Source organism: Hoplias malabaricus, chromosome 10 (assembly GCF_029633855.1).
Source record: "Hoplias malabaricus isolate fHopMal1 chromosome 10, fHopMal1.hap1, whole genome shotgun sequence".
In the NCBI taxonomy this organism is placed as follows: domain Eukaryota; kingdom Metazoa; phylum Chordata; class Actinopteri; order Characiformes; family Erythrinidae; genus Hoplias; species Hoplias malabaricus.
This window is the reverse complement of record NC_089809.1, coordinates 7,759,791-7,774,372: the sequence shown is the minus strand read 5'-3', so window position 1 is coordinate 7,774,372 and position 14,582 is coordinate 7,759,791. Positions and strand designations below refer to the sequence as shown.

General features: G+C 39.9%; 2 protein-coding genes across 2 annotated transcripts; both read left to right on the top strand.

The window, feature by feature from the left end:
* Positions 1-3,104: 3,104 nt before the first annotated feature.
* Positions 3,105-8,076, top strand: LOC136708586 (toll-like receptor 13). Its single transcript, XM_066683227.1, has 4 exons — positions 3,105-5,546; positions 6,820-7,028; positions 7,538-7,637; positions 7,938-8,076. Exons 1-4 carry the CDS (start codon positions 3,105-3,107, stop codon positions 7,947-7,949), a joined length of 2,763 nt encoding a protein of 920 aa, XP_066539324.1. The 3' UTR covers positions 7,950-8,076.
* A 2,097-nt stretch (positions 8,077-10,173) lies between these two features.
* On the top strand, positions 10,174-13,078 carry LOC136708635 (protein S100-A13-like). The gene is made up of 3 exons (XM_066683310.1): positions 10,174-10,252; positions 10,689-10,850; positions 12,377-13,078. Exons 2-3 carry the CDS (start codon positions 10,722-10,724, stop codon positions 12,509-12,511), a joined length of 264 nt encoding a protein of 87 aa, XP_066539407.1. The 5' UTR covers positions 10,174-10,252; positions 10,689-10,721; the 3' UTR covers positions 12,512-13,078.
* Positions 13,079-14,582: the final 1,504 nt, after the last annotated feature.

Below are 14,582 nucleotides of genomic sequence, written 5' to 3'. Positions count from 1 at the left end.
TCTATGTGATCGACCAGGGTTTAGAATAGAAATGTGTTCTTTTCGGTTCCTCTTTTAGTTCATACACGAATATCACACATTGCATGCTTTACTTTGGGACTAATGAAGCCACATTTACAACAAAGGTGTGGTTTATTTGATGTGAGTTTGTAAAACGTTATAAGGCTGAAAGTGGTTTGATTCCTGCTCATCCATCATTTCTTCTGATGTTAAAGGTATTAAAAGATAAACTTTCACTTGTGTTGCCACATTTCTGGTGATGTCTCTGCTCTCGTTGCTTGGCACTTTTTGAAGAGCATATCCTCAGTGACACTGGGAAAACCACCCCCTGTGTTAATGGGTCCTTATAAAGAATGCATGGTTTATTACTTTCAGACAGATGTGCCGTTGTAGTTGCTGGAAAGTTATAACAAACGCTGTGGTATTTGGCGGATTGGATAAGAGTTGTCTTTAGAACTTTGAGGTGGGCTAATATTCCCTCTTACTTTATGTAATTTGGCTGTTCCTGACTGTATTTGGGTGCGGAAACCTTGGAGATTTTTTTTTTGTGTGTGTCATATCTCAAACTGAAACATGACCAGAGGCTGTCCATAACGGTCAAAAGAAAAAAACTTTATTGGCAGAAACTCAGTTACAAAAACAGGGGCCAAATATAAGGCAGGGTTTCAAAACATTTCAAGCCTCATGCTCAGTTTTGATGGTGGCTGGCAAGAAAGCATTTTGGAATCTAAAAAATCTAGGCAACTTTGAACTGGCAAAGATTGCACTGCACAAATATGTTAATTCAAAGTATTTGTGTCATCTAGAATCTTAAGTCTGTCGTGCTAACTTATACATCATTGGACTCACTGTCAAAAGAAAATGAAGGAGACTCTGGGACAGATCTGAGAGAGATTGTCATGTTTAATTTAGATTAGCAGCAGCATTAAAGGTCATGCACTTGGCCACAGCTCCTTCTTGTTTGTGTTTTCAGCAGTAGAACCATGTGGGTTTGATTACTCTCAGTCTCTTGTGATGAAAACGAACGCGTTCGGTTGCATGCCACTTTCTTGAGCAACTTCTTCACGATGACAATGCAATCAAGGAATCTAGAGTATTCAGGGGTCTGCTTCTTTTAAAATTCATTCATTTCAGTTTCTCAAACATTAACAACAGAATGACTGCTGCCAATGATTTACGCTCTCTAGGGGCTCTCCATGTTCTGCTTATTGGCAGCACTATGATAGAGAGGATAGGACAGTTAGAGGCCAGGTAGAATTGTGAGAGTCGATGTCAGGGATGCTAGAGCATGTCAAGACATTACATCTCAATCCTTGAGCTTTCTCAAGGATTCCCTGAGAAAAATGCAGCATCTCAGGACTGATACACATTAGAAGACTAATAGTAGACAGTCCAGTAGGGTTTCAGTCATATGGTTATCATTTGAAAACTCTTTGAGGTACAAAAAAAAAAACGATGTCTAAAGTATTAAAAATGTTTGGACTTTTTGGACTGTCAGGGCCTCATTGTTGTGTTCTTTGTTGTTTTTAAATGACCACAGATGGTAAAGTTATTAAAATGATGTGTTTATGGTACAGACCAAATTACAGTTTTACCTGAGGAGCTGTCCAAAGCTTTACAATGAAACCAGTTTGATTTTTCTGTCACTGTTTTATAAACCTATGTAGACAAAGATGTTTAAATGTGCACACACAAATTGTATAATCTCCATGGGATGCGAAGGAGTAGCTGCACAAATGAACAACTGTCAGCAAGAGTGGTACAAACTACCCCAGCTGGGTGGTATCGCTATGGAATTTTTCTGAAGCAATGGAGCTTCAATCAGTACATTTGGGATGAGTTGGTAAAGCCTTAACAGTAGAAAACCTGTTACTGCAGCATAACAGGGGGGTAGCAAATCAGTATTAATATTGTTCATTTCAGAAAAACAAAATGCTGAGTATAAATATGTAAGTGTGCGGCACAGTGACGCAGCAGGTAGTGTCGCAGTCACAAAACTAGAGTGTGGTGTGTTCTCCCTGTGTCTGCGTGGGTTTCCTCCGGGTGACTGTCTGTGAGGAGTATGGTGTGTTCTCCCTGTTTCTGCGTGGGTTTCCTCCGGGTGACTGTCTGTGAGGAGTATGGTGTGTTCTCCCTGTTTCTGCGTGGGTTTCCTCCGGGTGACTGTCTGTGAGGAGTTTGGTGTGTTCTCCCTGTGTCTGCATGGGTTTCCTCCAGGTGCTCCGGTTTTCCTCCCACAGTCCAAAAACACACGTTGGTAGGTGGATTGGTGACTCACAAAGTGTCCGTAGGTGTGAGTGTGTGAATGTTTGTGTGTTGCCCTTTGAAGGACTGGTGCCCCCTCCAGGTTGTATTCCCACCTTGCGCCCAATGATTCCAGGTAGGCTCTGGACCCACCGTGACCCTGAACTAGATATGGGTTACAATGAATGAATGAAAGTATGTAAGTAAAATTAATTTCTATATCACATTTAAGGCAATCAAATTTGCACTGAAGTGCTTCACACAAAAATATTTTTCACATCATACAAGACACCATAAGATTCCCATTGCATTCACATCAGTCAATATAGCTATGCTTCTAGTTTCTTAAACGCAAGTAACGAGGGACCATGTCAAATCTCAGTAGGGAGACTGTTCCAAAGCTCTGTCACCCTTAATTTTTGTCTTAGCCTAGGGAACCCTCAGAAGAAGTAATCATCATACTTTTTTTTTGTACCTGTGAGTAGACAAGCTGCCACATATTGAACAAACTGGATGAGCATTTGTCCACAAACATTTGGCCACATAATGCAAATTGTGACTGTGAAGGTTCATAAAAATGTTACTGAAAAGCCACAGCCATGTCTCTTTCTGTTCACTATCTCTTTTTCTGTTCCTCTTTATTGAAAGGGTTGGGTTCTTTACAAATGAGTGATTTCCGCAACAGAAAAGTCTGTCACATAATACAGAGTCTTTATTCGCTTGATTGGAAGGGAATGGTGGTGTACCTGTCTTACACCGTGGTGAGTTACTCCGTTAATGTCATCTCTTGAAGATTCCAACTATTCGCAAACTAGAAGATGTTGCTTTTTTAAAAGAAAATAACTCTCAAGTCATCTAAAATGTTTGTGGTGCTCGGGTTGTTGTGTCTCAGCCTCTCTGATGTTGTGTCTGCAACTTTCTCTAAACCTTGTTTCACCTTTGAGGAGCACCTTGCTAAAGATTTAGCCGATGTTATCGCTTGTGAACCTCGTCCAGGGCTTGGATTTTATGCAGACTGCAACATCTCAGACTTCCACACAGATCTGAAAGGAGTTAGATCTCTGGTCAGATCCCTTTGCATCTTTCACAGTGCAAAGGTGATTCCACAAAAAGCCTTCTCACATTTGCCTTACTTGGAGTTTTTATCTGTCTACGGAGGACAGTTGGACAGAATTGAATCAGATGCCTTCCTTGGCCTCCCTGGCTTGAAGTACCTGAAGATTGATTTTGACGTCTCCTTCAACTGTCATAACGTGTCCCTGGAGCCTCGAGCTTTTGCAGGCTTGGAGCACTTGTTGGAACTTGAACTGTCAGGTTTTCATTTCAAGAACATTGCCAGCTCAACCTTGGATCCTTTTACTGGGCTTGTGAACTTGAGTTTAGCAGGGGTTTGTGTGAAGGAACTTAGTGATGTGTTTTGTCATCTCAGTGATCATATGTCCCATCTGCAACTCCTGTCTGTGGTGGACAGCGGAATGATAGCCATATCCAATCAAAGCTGTATGACCAAGTCTGCAGTGCTACCTGGAATTACAGCCTTAAATCTAGAAGGGAATCCTATTCAGATGATTGAGAACGGTTCTCTGGGATTGTTCCAGAACCTTTCCAGACTTTCACTGTCATTCCAAAGGCTTATCACTGACTTGGAGGATTTGTGCCACATGATCACACCTCTGAGTGTGGCAGCACTTGAACTTCATGAAATTACAGCTAAGACACTCTCAGAAAAAAGTTTTCAGACCTGTGGGAGGCTCTTGAAGATGTTAAACATACAGCGGTCGAGGATACAATGGATCGATTTTGGATTTTGGGAGCGTTTAACGCTTATAAAATCATTAGCAATGACGAACATGGATTTGAAAGATGCATCATTTTGCAGTAGTGTTAATGGTACCATCTGGAACATCACCAGTTTGAATCTGGAGAACAACTCACTCACTGACATCAAGTCCAACCAGTTTATCTGTATGCCCATACTTGAACAACTTGTCCTCACCAACAATTTCATTGAAACTTTGCTCCCAAGTGCCCTGAATGGTTTGCCAAAGCTCCGCATTTTGAAACTTGACTTAAATAAGCTCAAGAGCCTTAACTATTCAGATTTTGAGTCTCTTCCCAATCTGGAAATCCTATTAATTAGTAACAATAACATTTTTAAGATTGAAGGTGGTACGTTTAGGAACCAGCTCCATCTGAAAGAGATGACATTAGGTACAATGATGTCCCATCAGTTTCACTTTAGCTTAATTTTTTATGGCTTTCCACCAAACCTCCACAGACTCAGCGTTGATTTTTCACCATATGTAGCAATGATAGTATTTGGGAATATTTCTCCCCTCACAAAACACTTTGTTCTTAATTTAAACATAAATGATATGCACGTGATTAATATTGTAGACTGTGATAATCCAGCCTTTAGGCAGGTACAGGAACTAGCGCTAAAAGCCAAAGATATTATGTGCCATAACAACTTTTGGACATACTTCACAAACCTTGAATCCTTTGAATACAGTGGTAATCCTGAGGATAATTACGTCACCTACACAGACATCAGCACACTGCACAAGCTGAGACGTCTCAGACTAATCAATCTCAATCTTTCCCTACTCCCAGATCCAGGAATTATCTTTTGGAACCTTACAAATCTCCAGATCCTTGAACTGATAAACTGCCGCCTTAATTTCCTAACGAAAAGCATATTCCGAAACCTGCAATCACTAGAATTGCTCCGTCTGAACATCAGCACCCCTCTGTTTTTGGTGGACGGGATATTTGAATCTCTGAGATCTCTAGCAGTCGTTGTGCTCGACAGGGTAGACTTCCATTGTGGATGTGAAAATAACTGGCTCCTTGAGTGGGCAGAGGACTCTCGTCAAGTGCAGGTGATGCATTTGGGGCGCCAGCAGTGTATCTGGCATAACCAGAAACGGAATTATTTTGCCACCATGGAAAGGCTATGTCAGACAGATGTGCAGTATGTCTGCTATTTGGGCACAGCCGTCACCATCGCTGTACTGGTGTCTGCTTCCTTTGCTTATCGCTTCCTTTACTGGCCCTGCATGGTCATCTTCTTTCAACTGAGAGGATTCCTGGAGAGGAAGATTGGAAGGAAGTGGAAGAGAAAAAGGCAAAGGGTCAGACAGAGAGAGAATGGCATAGAAGAAGAACAGGAGATGAAATATGATGCATTTGTGTCCTTCAGTAGTCACGATGAATCCTGGGTCTTTGGAGAGTTGGCTCCAAGACTGGAGGAGCAAGGTCAGCCGAGACTTCGACTCTGCCTGCACCACAGGGACTTTGAGGTGAGGTTCACAATCTTTTATTTTGTATGTTGGTGTACACTCTTGCATTCATGATGCTGCCTATAAAATACATCTCCCCAATACAGTGATCCCTGTATACAGAATGAATACAGAATTTCCGCGAAGTAGAGGAAAGATATATTTTTTTATGTGTTTAATGAGTATTTGGACTTTTAAATCCCTCACTGTGCTGTTAACGACCCACCCTTTGCATTAAACAGTCATTCTATAATGTTTTTCAGCTGGAACTACATGTGATATCCTACCAGTTTCTTTAATAGAGTCATTCCTAAGCTGTGATTTAGCGTCAGTAAATTTCACTCGGATGTGGACATGAACAATACATGTACTGTACGTAAGAAATACTTGTAAATGATATATTTTGTCACCTACAGGTCTAGTCTAATACATGTAAATAATAAAAACAAATACTTTTAATTTACACTCCATATATATACTCCATGATATTTTTAGGCACCTAGTCTATTCATCTTTCACGGTTTTCCTAGTTTTTCCCTCAATACCTGCAATATAGCGGCCATAAGCCCCCTTGAAGAAACCCGCGAAGTAGCGAGGGATTACTGTACTTGCTGAACTAATAAAATCTCATATTAACGCACTACCTCCACCATATTTAACAGCTGATACTCTAGAGTCATTATGGTTGCCTGGTCCATGTCAAATATGCTTAACCCTATATGAACCAAATAAATGAAGCATGGTTTCATCTGACCAGGGAAAGAGATGACAGAATTCTTTTTTGTAAACCTTAAGCCTGGCCCACACTACAGGACAGTCAGGTCGATTTAGAGCCTGATTTGCTCATCCTGTGCACCCATTGCTCAATCACAAAATGTCTCCTGATTTTAGGGTGATTGTAAATGATTACCTTCCCAGGACAATCTTTACTCCTACAGTTTGCGAGAAACTCATGCGAGGTTTTGAGGAACGTGAGCATTCTGAAAGTGTGTGGTGTTTAATTTTGGGTGGATGGTGTAGTGTGGGAACTTTGAAGACTAACAACGCTCAAGCGCAGAAAAATGTCTTTATATGTGGACTGTCTCTTTTTTCAAAATTAGTGACAATCCTGTAGTGTAGGCCAGGCATTAAGAAGCCTGTAATGATAGTAATGGAGCCATCCAAAGAGGTTCATTTTGTATAATGTCTGGCGCACTGAGAGGACAGTATTTAAAAACAAATGTTGTACTAAGCTGAGAACTCTAGCCTGTTTGATTTTTAGCCCAAGCTTGTTTTCCTGTTTCCTGGTCTTTAGGTGGGGAAAGGCATTGTTGACAACATTTCCGAAAGTATTTACAGCAGCAGGCATACTGTGTGTGTGTTGAGTCGTCGCTATCTGCACAGTGACTGGTGCAATCTGGAGATGCAAGTGGCGATGTCTCGACTCCTAGAAGAACAGCAGCATCATCTCATTCTCATCTTCCTTGAGCACATTTCCCCCTTTGAGCTCAGCGCTTACCACCGGTAAACATTACCGTTTTACATTTAGCTCCTGTGTTTAGTCATAACACCTTCCAAAAATGCAGTTAGAAGTTTAAGGGAAAGCAGTTTAATTTTCGAGTCAATAATCTAATGCAGTTGGACCACCGATAATATCCCAGCAACACACACTGCACACACTCACTAACTACAAATGCATACATATGTATAAGAACTTTACCCATTTTGTTTGGCTTATCGGCTTTTGCAATCCACAAGCTAGAACTGTAAGATGGGATTCTTGGGATTTGGAAACTGGGGCGGCCATATTCTTTATTATGGATGTGGATACTTAATTTTTTTTATGTAAAACACAAATTCATTTTATTTAAACAGAATTATAAAAACCTTTTTTAGTGAATGTGTTATATTTTCTGATATCATCTGGTGTACCACCTTTAGGATGACTCACATACCACCGGTGGTACACACTCTCACCACATTTTGAGAACCGCTGATCAAACGTTTGGACGTCTTCTTTGTTTGCTGTTCAGGTTGGTGACTGTGGTGAAATATCGTACATATCTGAAGTGGCCAAAGGAGCTTGTAAAGCAAGAGCATTTCTGGGAGTGCCTGAGAAGGAACATCATCATGGTAAAAAAATAAAATAAAATAGACCTAGGAATGGATACAATAAAAATCATGAAGTTGAAGGAACATCTTAAACCCTCACTAGCCTCTACACCTCTGCTTTCCTAATGTTAGCAGGAGTGCATATTATAGTAATGTTACAAAGGCTGTTGTGGCTTAATCATCAACTGAACAAGTGTACTGACCGAGTAAACATTACGTTTTTGGAAGTGGTGCAGGGATCTGTGAAAGTTGCACCTCTGCTCCTGTTTTGCCTTTTTGTTCAGCTGTTTATCTAAGACTTTATGTTCTTCTCTTGTCCAGGATGCTCCCTGAGTGACGTTACCAAATTTAGAGCAACAGCAACAAGAACTGGATGTAAGCTTTCTGTAATTATATGAAGAACAGGAATGCAGTGGACATTTCAGGCTGTTCTTAGGAAACAACATATTTAGCTGAGTCTGACCAGTATGAAAATATAGTCATTTTGTGACCACAAATTTTGAAGGTCTAAAAATTATTATTTAAATTCCACCCATATGTTAGTTTCTCTCAAATCCGATGCAGCATGATTTATATGTCTATTTATATTCTTCTCATATTTCCTGGTCTAAAATGGTCTTTTAGAATGCTATTCATTTTGATGTGTTTTAGGGTAAAGAGGTTTTAAGGCATTATGGCTTGGGTTTATTAATATAATTATTTTTTTCCAGTGCATATATCTAATTCTCAGTGATTCAGATAACAGCCCTTGTTCACCAGTGTTTTATATATAAATGAGAACATGCATGTGTTTAAAAGCAAGTGTTCAGACATCAGACATTAATAGTAAAAGGATGGTGCTGTTGGCCTTAAGAGCACTGAGTCATGTATGGGAACATCTAATTAGCTTTTTTTAGCGTTGTGGTTGATTTTTGGCCCTGTTTTCTCAGCAGACTCTTCCAAGATTGCGCTGGTTCCTCTGGCAGATTTTCCTTTCCAGTATTCTACACAAATGTCAGGGGTTTGGCAAAGGCCATGCACCTTCGCTTTTTAGAAACCAGGTGTTGTTATTTTTACTGTAGGTTTGGGATTGCTGTGTTTCTGAAATGTCTGTGTTCTGTCAAATTCAGTGTCAGAGAAGAAGTAGGTATTTTTTTGGATTCAAACGCAACAAATTACATAATTGAAAAATGGGTTTATTTTTGTATCATCTGTGTGAAGTAATTAGATTCATTTTTTTAAAGAGATTTCTGATGTGGCTGAGTGATGCAAATATTAGGTGTGCCCCTCTGTGTTTATTTTCAAGCAGTATGTTTTTGTGTGGGGTGTAGGAACAGAGTTGACTGGGGTGCAGTTCCTTCCTCACTGTTCTCTGTGGAACCGTTCCTTCTGTTTTCAGATTGCCTTTATTTATGCTGATGAGTTAGTATTCAAAGTAGTCAAAGGAGACTGTTTAAATTCAAAGTGGATTAATGTACACACTTAAAATATTATTAAATAATTCAAACAGAAGTATAATATATATCATTCATTCATTATCTGTGACCACTTATCCTTATCCGGAGCCTACCTGAAATCATTGGGCTCAAGGCAGGATCACACCCTGGAGGGGACGCCAGTCCTTCACAGGGCAACACACACTCACAACTATGGACACTTCTTGAGTCGGCAATCCACCTACCAACATGTGTTTTGGGAACAGGGGAGGAAACCCACAGAGAGAACACACCACACTCCTCACAGACAGTCACCTGGAGTGGGACTTGGTGCTGTGTGACTGCGACAGTATAATATATATGTATTTTTATATTTATATTGGTTTCTTCCAGCAATATTTGGCTCCCCTTTGTCCATTAAGGAATTGCAAAAATATATTTGTATTTGACTTCTTCTGTAAACTTTTGGAACACCAAGCTGTGTAATGGCTTTTATTTCTGAAAGGTGAATAAATATAATTGCCTTTTATTTAGTATTTTTCAAAGTTAAACTATAATGACATTTACTGATAGGTACCACTAGTGAAATGACACAGAACAAACATTTTATTTGCACATTTTTTATGCACAATTACAGTTTATTATATATAAATATGATTTATAAAATATAAATAGTGCAATATATGTTATGCTACACTCTCATAAATATGTTAATATGCTAAAAACATTGACAGGTGAATGCCATATTTATCATGTACAGGGCTGAGGTAGTAGTTGGCTCTTCAGCAAAAATGTAAAAATTATTGTGAAGGTGTATATTTTTAGTTCTGCTAACTTCACCCTACGATACCGTTGTCCTTGTCCACTGGGTGAACATGAAACTGTCAGAAATTGTTTTGCTTAGCAAGTATTGCTTAGGTCATTATTTTTAGTGCATTATTTAAAGCAAGAAGACACTGCTGGTCATTTGCTGCTGGACTCTTGGCTGGAGGTTTTTGACATATTTTCCTTCAGCATCATGTCATGGAAATCTTAAGCAATCTCTGGGCAGAGTGTGAACGTGACCACGGTGGACATATCACAGTCAATGATTTATTTCCTGACCTCACACACTGGAAAAAAATGATGGAACATAAAAGGAAGAAGAAGGCAGAAGCGTGAGATTCATTCATTCAAAACTACTGCTGTACGTGCTGTTTACCTGCTACACCTCGTCTTCTGGTAAGAATGATTCATCCTTGTTTTTTAATGGCTTTTGCACCTCAAACTAAAACTGGGATGTTGGAAGTTTGATCCACAGCGATGACACAACTGTCGCCTCACCTCTCTGAGATGGTAGGATCACTCTGTGAAATGCTAAACAGTGTAGGTGTCTGTTAGCCTACAATAATGAGCTAGCAGTTAGTGCTCTCCTCTATGTGTGCTAAGCTCGATTGCTGTAGGTCTGTCACGATAGCTATTTTAGTGGTCAATGTATTGTCCCAGAAATAATGGCAATATCAGTAGCAGTTCAAAAACTGTGATAGGATGGGTTTACGTGTCCCAGAGCACGCATGAGTTAGTCCTCACCCTCCCACCTTGCCAACCTTGTGTAAGGGATATTTGTGTTATATTATATAAAAGCTATTTCTTTTGTTCATCGTAAAACTCTTTTCAGTGACATCACAGCTCGCTGTGTGTCTTCTCTTCAATGGAGGCCGCCATCAACACGCTGGTGTCTCAGTTTAAAGCATTTGCTGGAAGAGAAGGTTCTGCAGACACGCTGAGCAAAAATGAGTTCCAGGACCTTCTGACCTCCCAGCTACCGAACTATGTCAAGGTACATTCACTCCTCTTTTGATTCAGTTTTGTTGCTGAAAGTGTTTTAAAGTAAAGCTGCATTGTAGTTCAACAGGGCGGCACGGTGGCGCAGCAGGTTAGTGTCGGAGTCACACAGCTCCAGGGACCTGGAGGTTGTGGGTTCGATTCCCGCTCCGGGTGACTGTCTATGAGGAGTTGGTGTGTTCTTCCCGTGTCCGCATGGGTTTCCTCCGGGTGCTCCGGTTTCCTCCCACAGTCCAAAAACCCACGTTAGTAGGTGGATTGGCGACTCAAAAAGTGTCCATAGGTGTGAATGTGTGTGTGCCTTGTGAAGGACTGGCCCCTCCGGGGTGTGTTCCTGCCTTGTGCCCAATGGTTGGGCTCTGGACCCACCGTGACCCTGAATTGGATAAGTGGTTACAGATAATGAATGAATGAATGTAGCTCAACACGTATACACTAAACGATCACTGGATTAGGAACCCCTACCTTGTATCCACAGTCATTGTCCATTTTATGAGCTCCACTCGCCGTACAGGAGCATTTTGTAGTTCTACAATTACAGACTGTAGTCCGCCTGTTTCTCAGCATTCATTCTTATATCCATTTCACCTTTCAATGGTCAGGACCCCCACAAGACCACTACAGAGCAGGTATGATTTGAAGCGGCACTGCTGTATCTGATCCACTTGTACCAGTGCAATACACACTAAAACACCACCACCAGTTAGTGTGGTCAGTGGAGCTGATAAAACGGACAGTTAATGTAGAAACAAGGTAGGTGTTCCTAATCTAGTGATTGTTTAGTGTAATCAGTGAATTAATCTACTTTAAGATGCACCCATCGTGGACACAGACATGGACACAGCTTGTATAATTTCCATAGAAAGCATGGAACAACAATGGACACTCTGGTGACCACTGTCTAAACATGTGTCTAAAGTTGCCGTCCCCTACGTCATGTGCTGGTAGGAACGCCATTGGATTGGAGCTTAGGAACTGCACTCTGTGATATATTATGGAGCTGTATCCAATATATTTGGGAAAACTAATCATCCAATATTAGTACCTGATGTTACTAATGCCATCAAATACCCACAGAACTAGTCAAAGATCTAGTGTGAAGCCTTCATAGAAAAGCCAGTACTCAAGGTAGCAAAAGGGGATCAACTCCCTATTATTACAGAGAGCTGTATATACATTTGGACACCAGTAAACTTTATAATGATATAAAGGATAAAGGGACTGAACTGATTCAAAATAAATGACAGCTTGTAATCCTCGCTTCTGTCCACTAGAGGTCAATGTACAGTTCCATTGCCTTGATTCCTTTACAGAAAATACAGTGGATCTTAGGGAGTGGTTTTGGGACATTTTTGCTTTTTTCAACTCTCGCAGAAGAGAAACATGAAACAACTTGAATGTTTCCATTGATGAATCAGTTAAACCTCGCCCCACACACAGTACAATTGGTCTTAGCTGGAGTAAGAGTAAGTTTTCTAATTGTATGTTTTACTTTGTGTGTGTGTTTTTTTCTACCTGCAGGATTCAAGTGACTCAGCAGCCATTGAGCAACTCATGGACCCTTTAGACGAAAACCATGACGGAGAGCTGAGCTTCCAGGAATATTGGAAGTTTATTGGTCAACTGGCAAACCAACATGGTGGCTTTAACAAGTAGATGATGTCAGTTCACAGGAGGAGCTAGTGCTAACCTCCAAGCAATGTGCCTAACAGCTCAGTAGACATCAGGGCATATACCTAGCTATATTTACTTCATGTTAGCAAGTTAGCATGTCTTGGTTTTGGCTTTGAAATCAAGTATTAAGATATTAATTGGCCATTTCTGCTAACTAACAGGAATTTTCAACATCTCTCCTTGTCATTTCTTTAATATATTTAATCTGTGAGTGTTTTAACATACACTCAAAATAAAATCTCAAACATCCTACACTCACAGAGGTACAGTATTCTTCACTAAATTAATGTACCTTTAAAGGTACAACAGTGGTTTTAAAACCCAGTTGTGTTCCCTACAAGGACATTACATTCTCTTCTCCGGAAGGAGATGAACATTAAATCAATTCAACGTAAAAATCCAAAATTAATTTAGATAAGTTCCCTAACTAAACGTACCTTGAGGGTTTTCTGAGGGAGTATCAATGACTTACATTTCCTTAATAATGATTTAGCATCTTATAACAATGACTATATCGTAATAATGAGGTTAGGAGTTGATTTTTAAAATAATGACTTTATAATAAAGATGTCTTAAGATAGAATCATGAAATATCAGTTTGGTAGTGGTAGCGAAATATTACAACATTCTTGTTACAAATTGTTATTAAAAATTGCCTCTTGAGAAAAATGGATGGAAGCTGGACAAGTGTGCAATTTTTTTTTATTTTACTTTTTCTTTTATTTATTTAATTTTCTGTGAGCGTTCCCTCCACTGACCCTTAATTTAACCCCATTCTCCTTTATAACACTTTGGCCATAATACAGTACTATTCAAAACACAATGTGCCATGTACACTGCCGAAAGAACTTGCAGAGTAGTGTAGTCCGAGCTGTTCTTTAACTCAGAAAAGAAGGCCACAGCTGAAGCGGCTGACTCTGTCTGTAGGCAATTGTCTCATTAATTGGAACGCACATGTCCGAGCAAAGTGTACTGTGGCATGCTGAATATTCTAGAGACTGTGACTGCTCTATGTCTTCAGTATTTTCCCATATGGGAGTGAGGAGGCAGATATGAACATATATATATGTTGTGGCGTGCTAAAGTTTGTGGACCCCTGGCCAAATGACATGCTTTACTGATTTCCGAAAAAAATACATTCACATTTCTTTTACAGGGAATGAACTTATCATGGCATTTTCTGCCAAATTTAGTGCACAATTTCTATTCATTTCCTGTGTTACAGGCACAGGCCATATTTTTGTTACCCAAATACACAGCAGTGTGTTCTCTGTATAGGATGTGTCCTTGGAAAAACAACCAATCGCATATTATCAGGGGTGCCAAAAATGTAAAATGAGTAATGCCCTATGAATATAGAATTGTTGTTCTCATTCAGTGTCGACCCCACTATCGCCATATTTGTCCTCCTAATCCTAATAAAAATGATCCTGTCAAGCTGTGGGTGGAAACGACAATTGAGAAACCACTTGGTGAAACACAAGGTGTGGTTCCAGCAATGATGATTTCACAGTAGTGAATGGACTCCTTTTGTGTCATCTACACACTTTCATGTTCCCACTTGCCAAACACATATAACTCAGGCGTGGAATTTAGAGCTGCAGCTTAGGTCTGTACGTTAAAGCTCTGGAGAAATATCGGTTATCCTTTAAAAGGAGTTCCACACATTCCTCAGAAATGTATAATCAAATGGATATGGTGTAAACAAAGGCACTCGAGAGTTGTGATATGAAATTTGATGCTTAGTTCAACAGAAATCTACAGAATCAAAGTTGTCCACGGTGGTTTTAAGGGAAACCAGGTGTCCAAAGATTTTAATACCTCTTAAAGCTCCTTGACAGAAAAGGATTACATGAAATTTGTTTCCTAAGATATTAGCCGTGTCCGTAATCCAATACATTATAAGGGAAGAAGAGACAGGTCACTGGTTGAAAAAAAAATTATTTGTAAAATAAGGCATATGCTTTCTTTTTATTGTAAGTCCCTCTGTCCAATAAAAAAAGCAAATCAACTTGCTGACAATGCCACAGGTGGGACACAGTATGTGAATTTC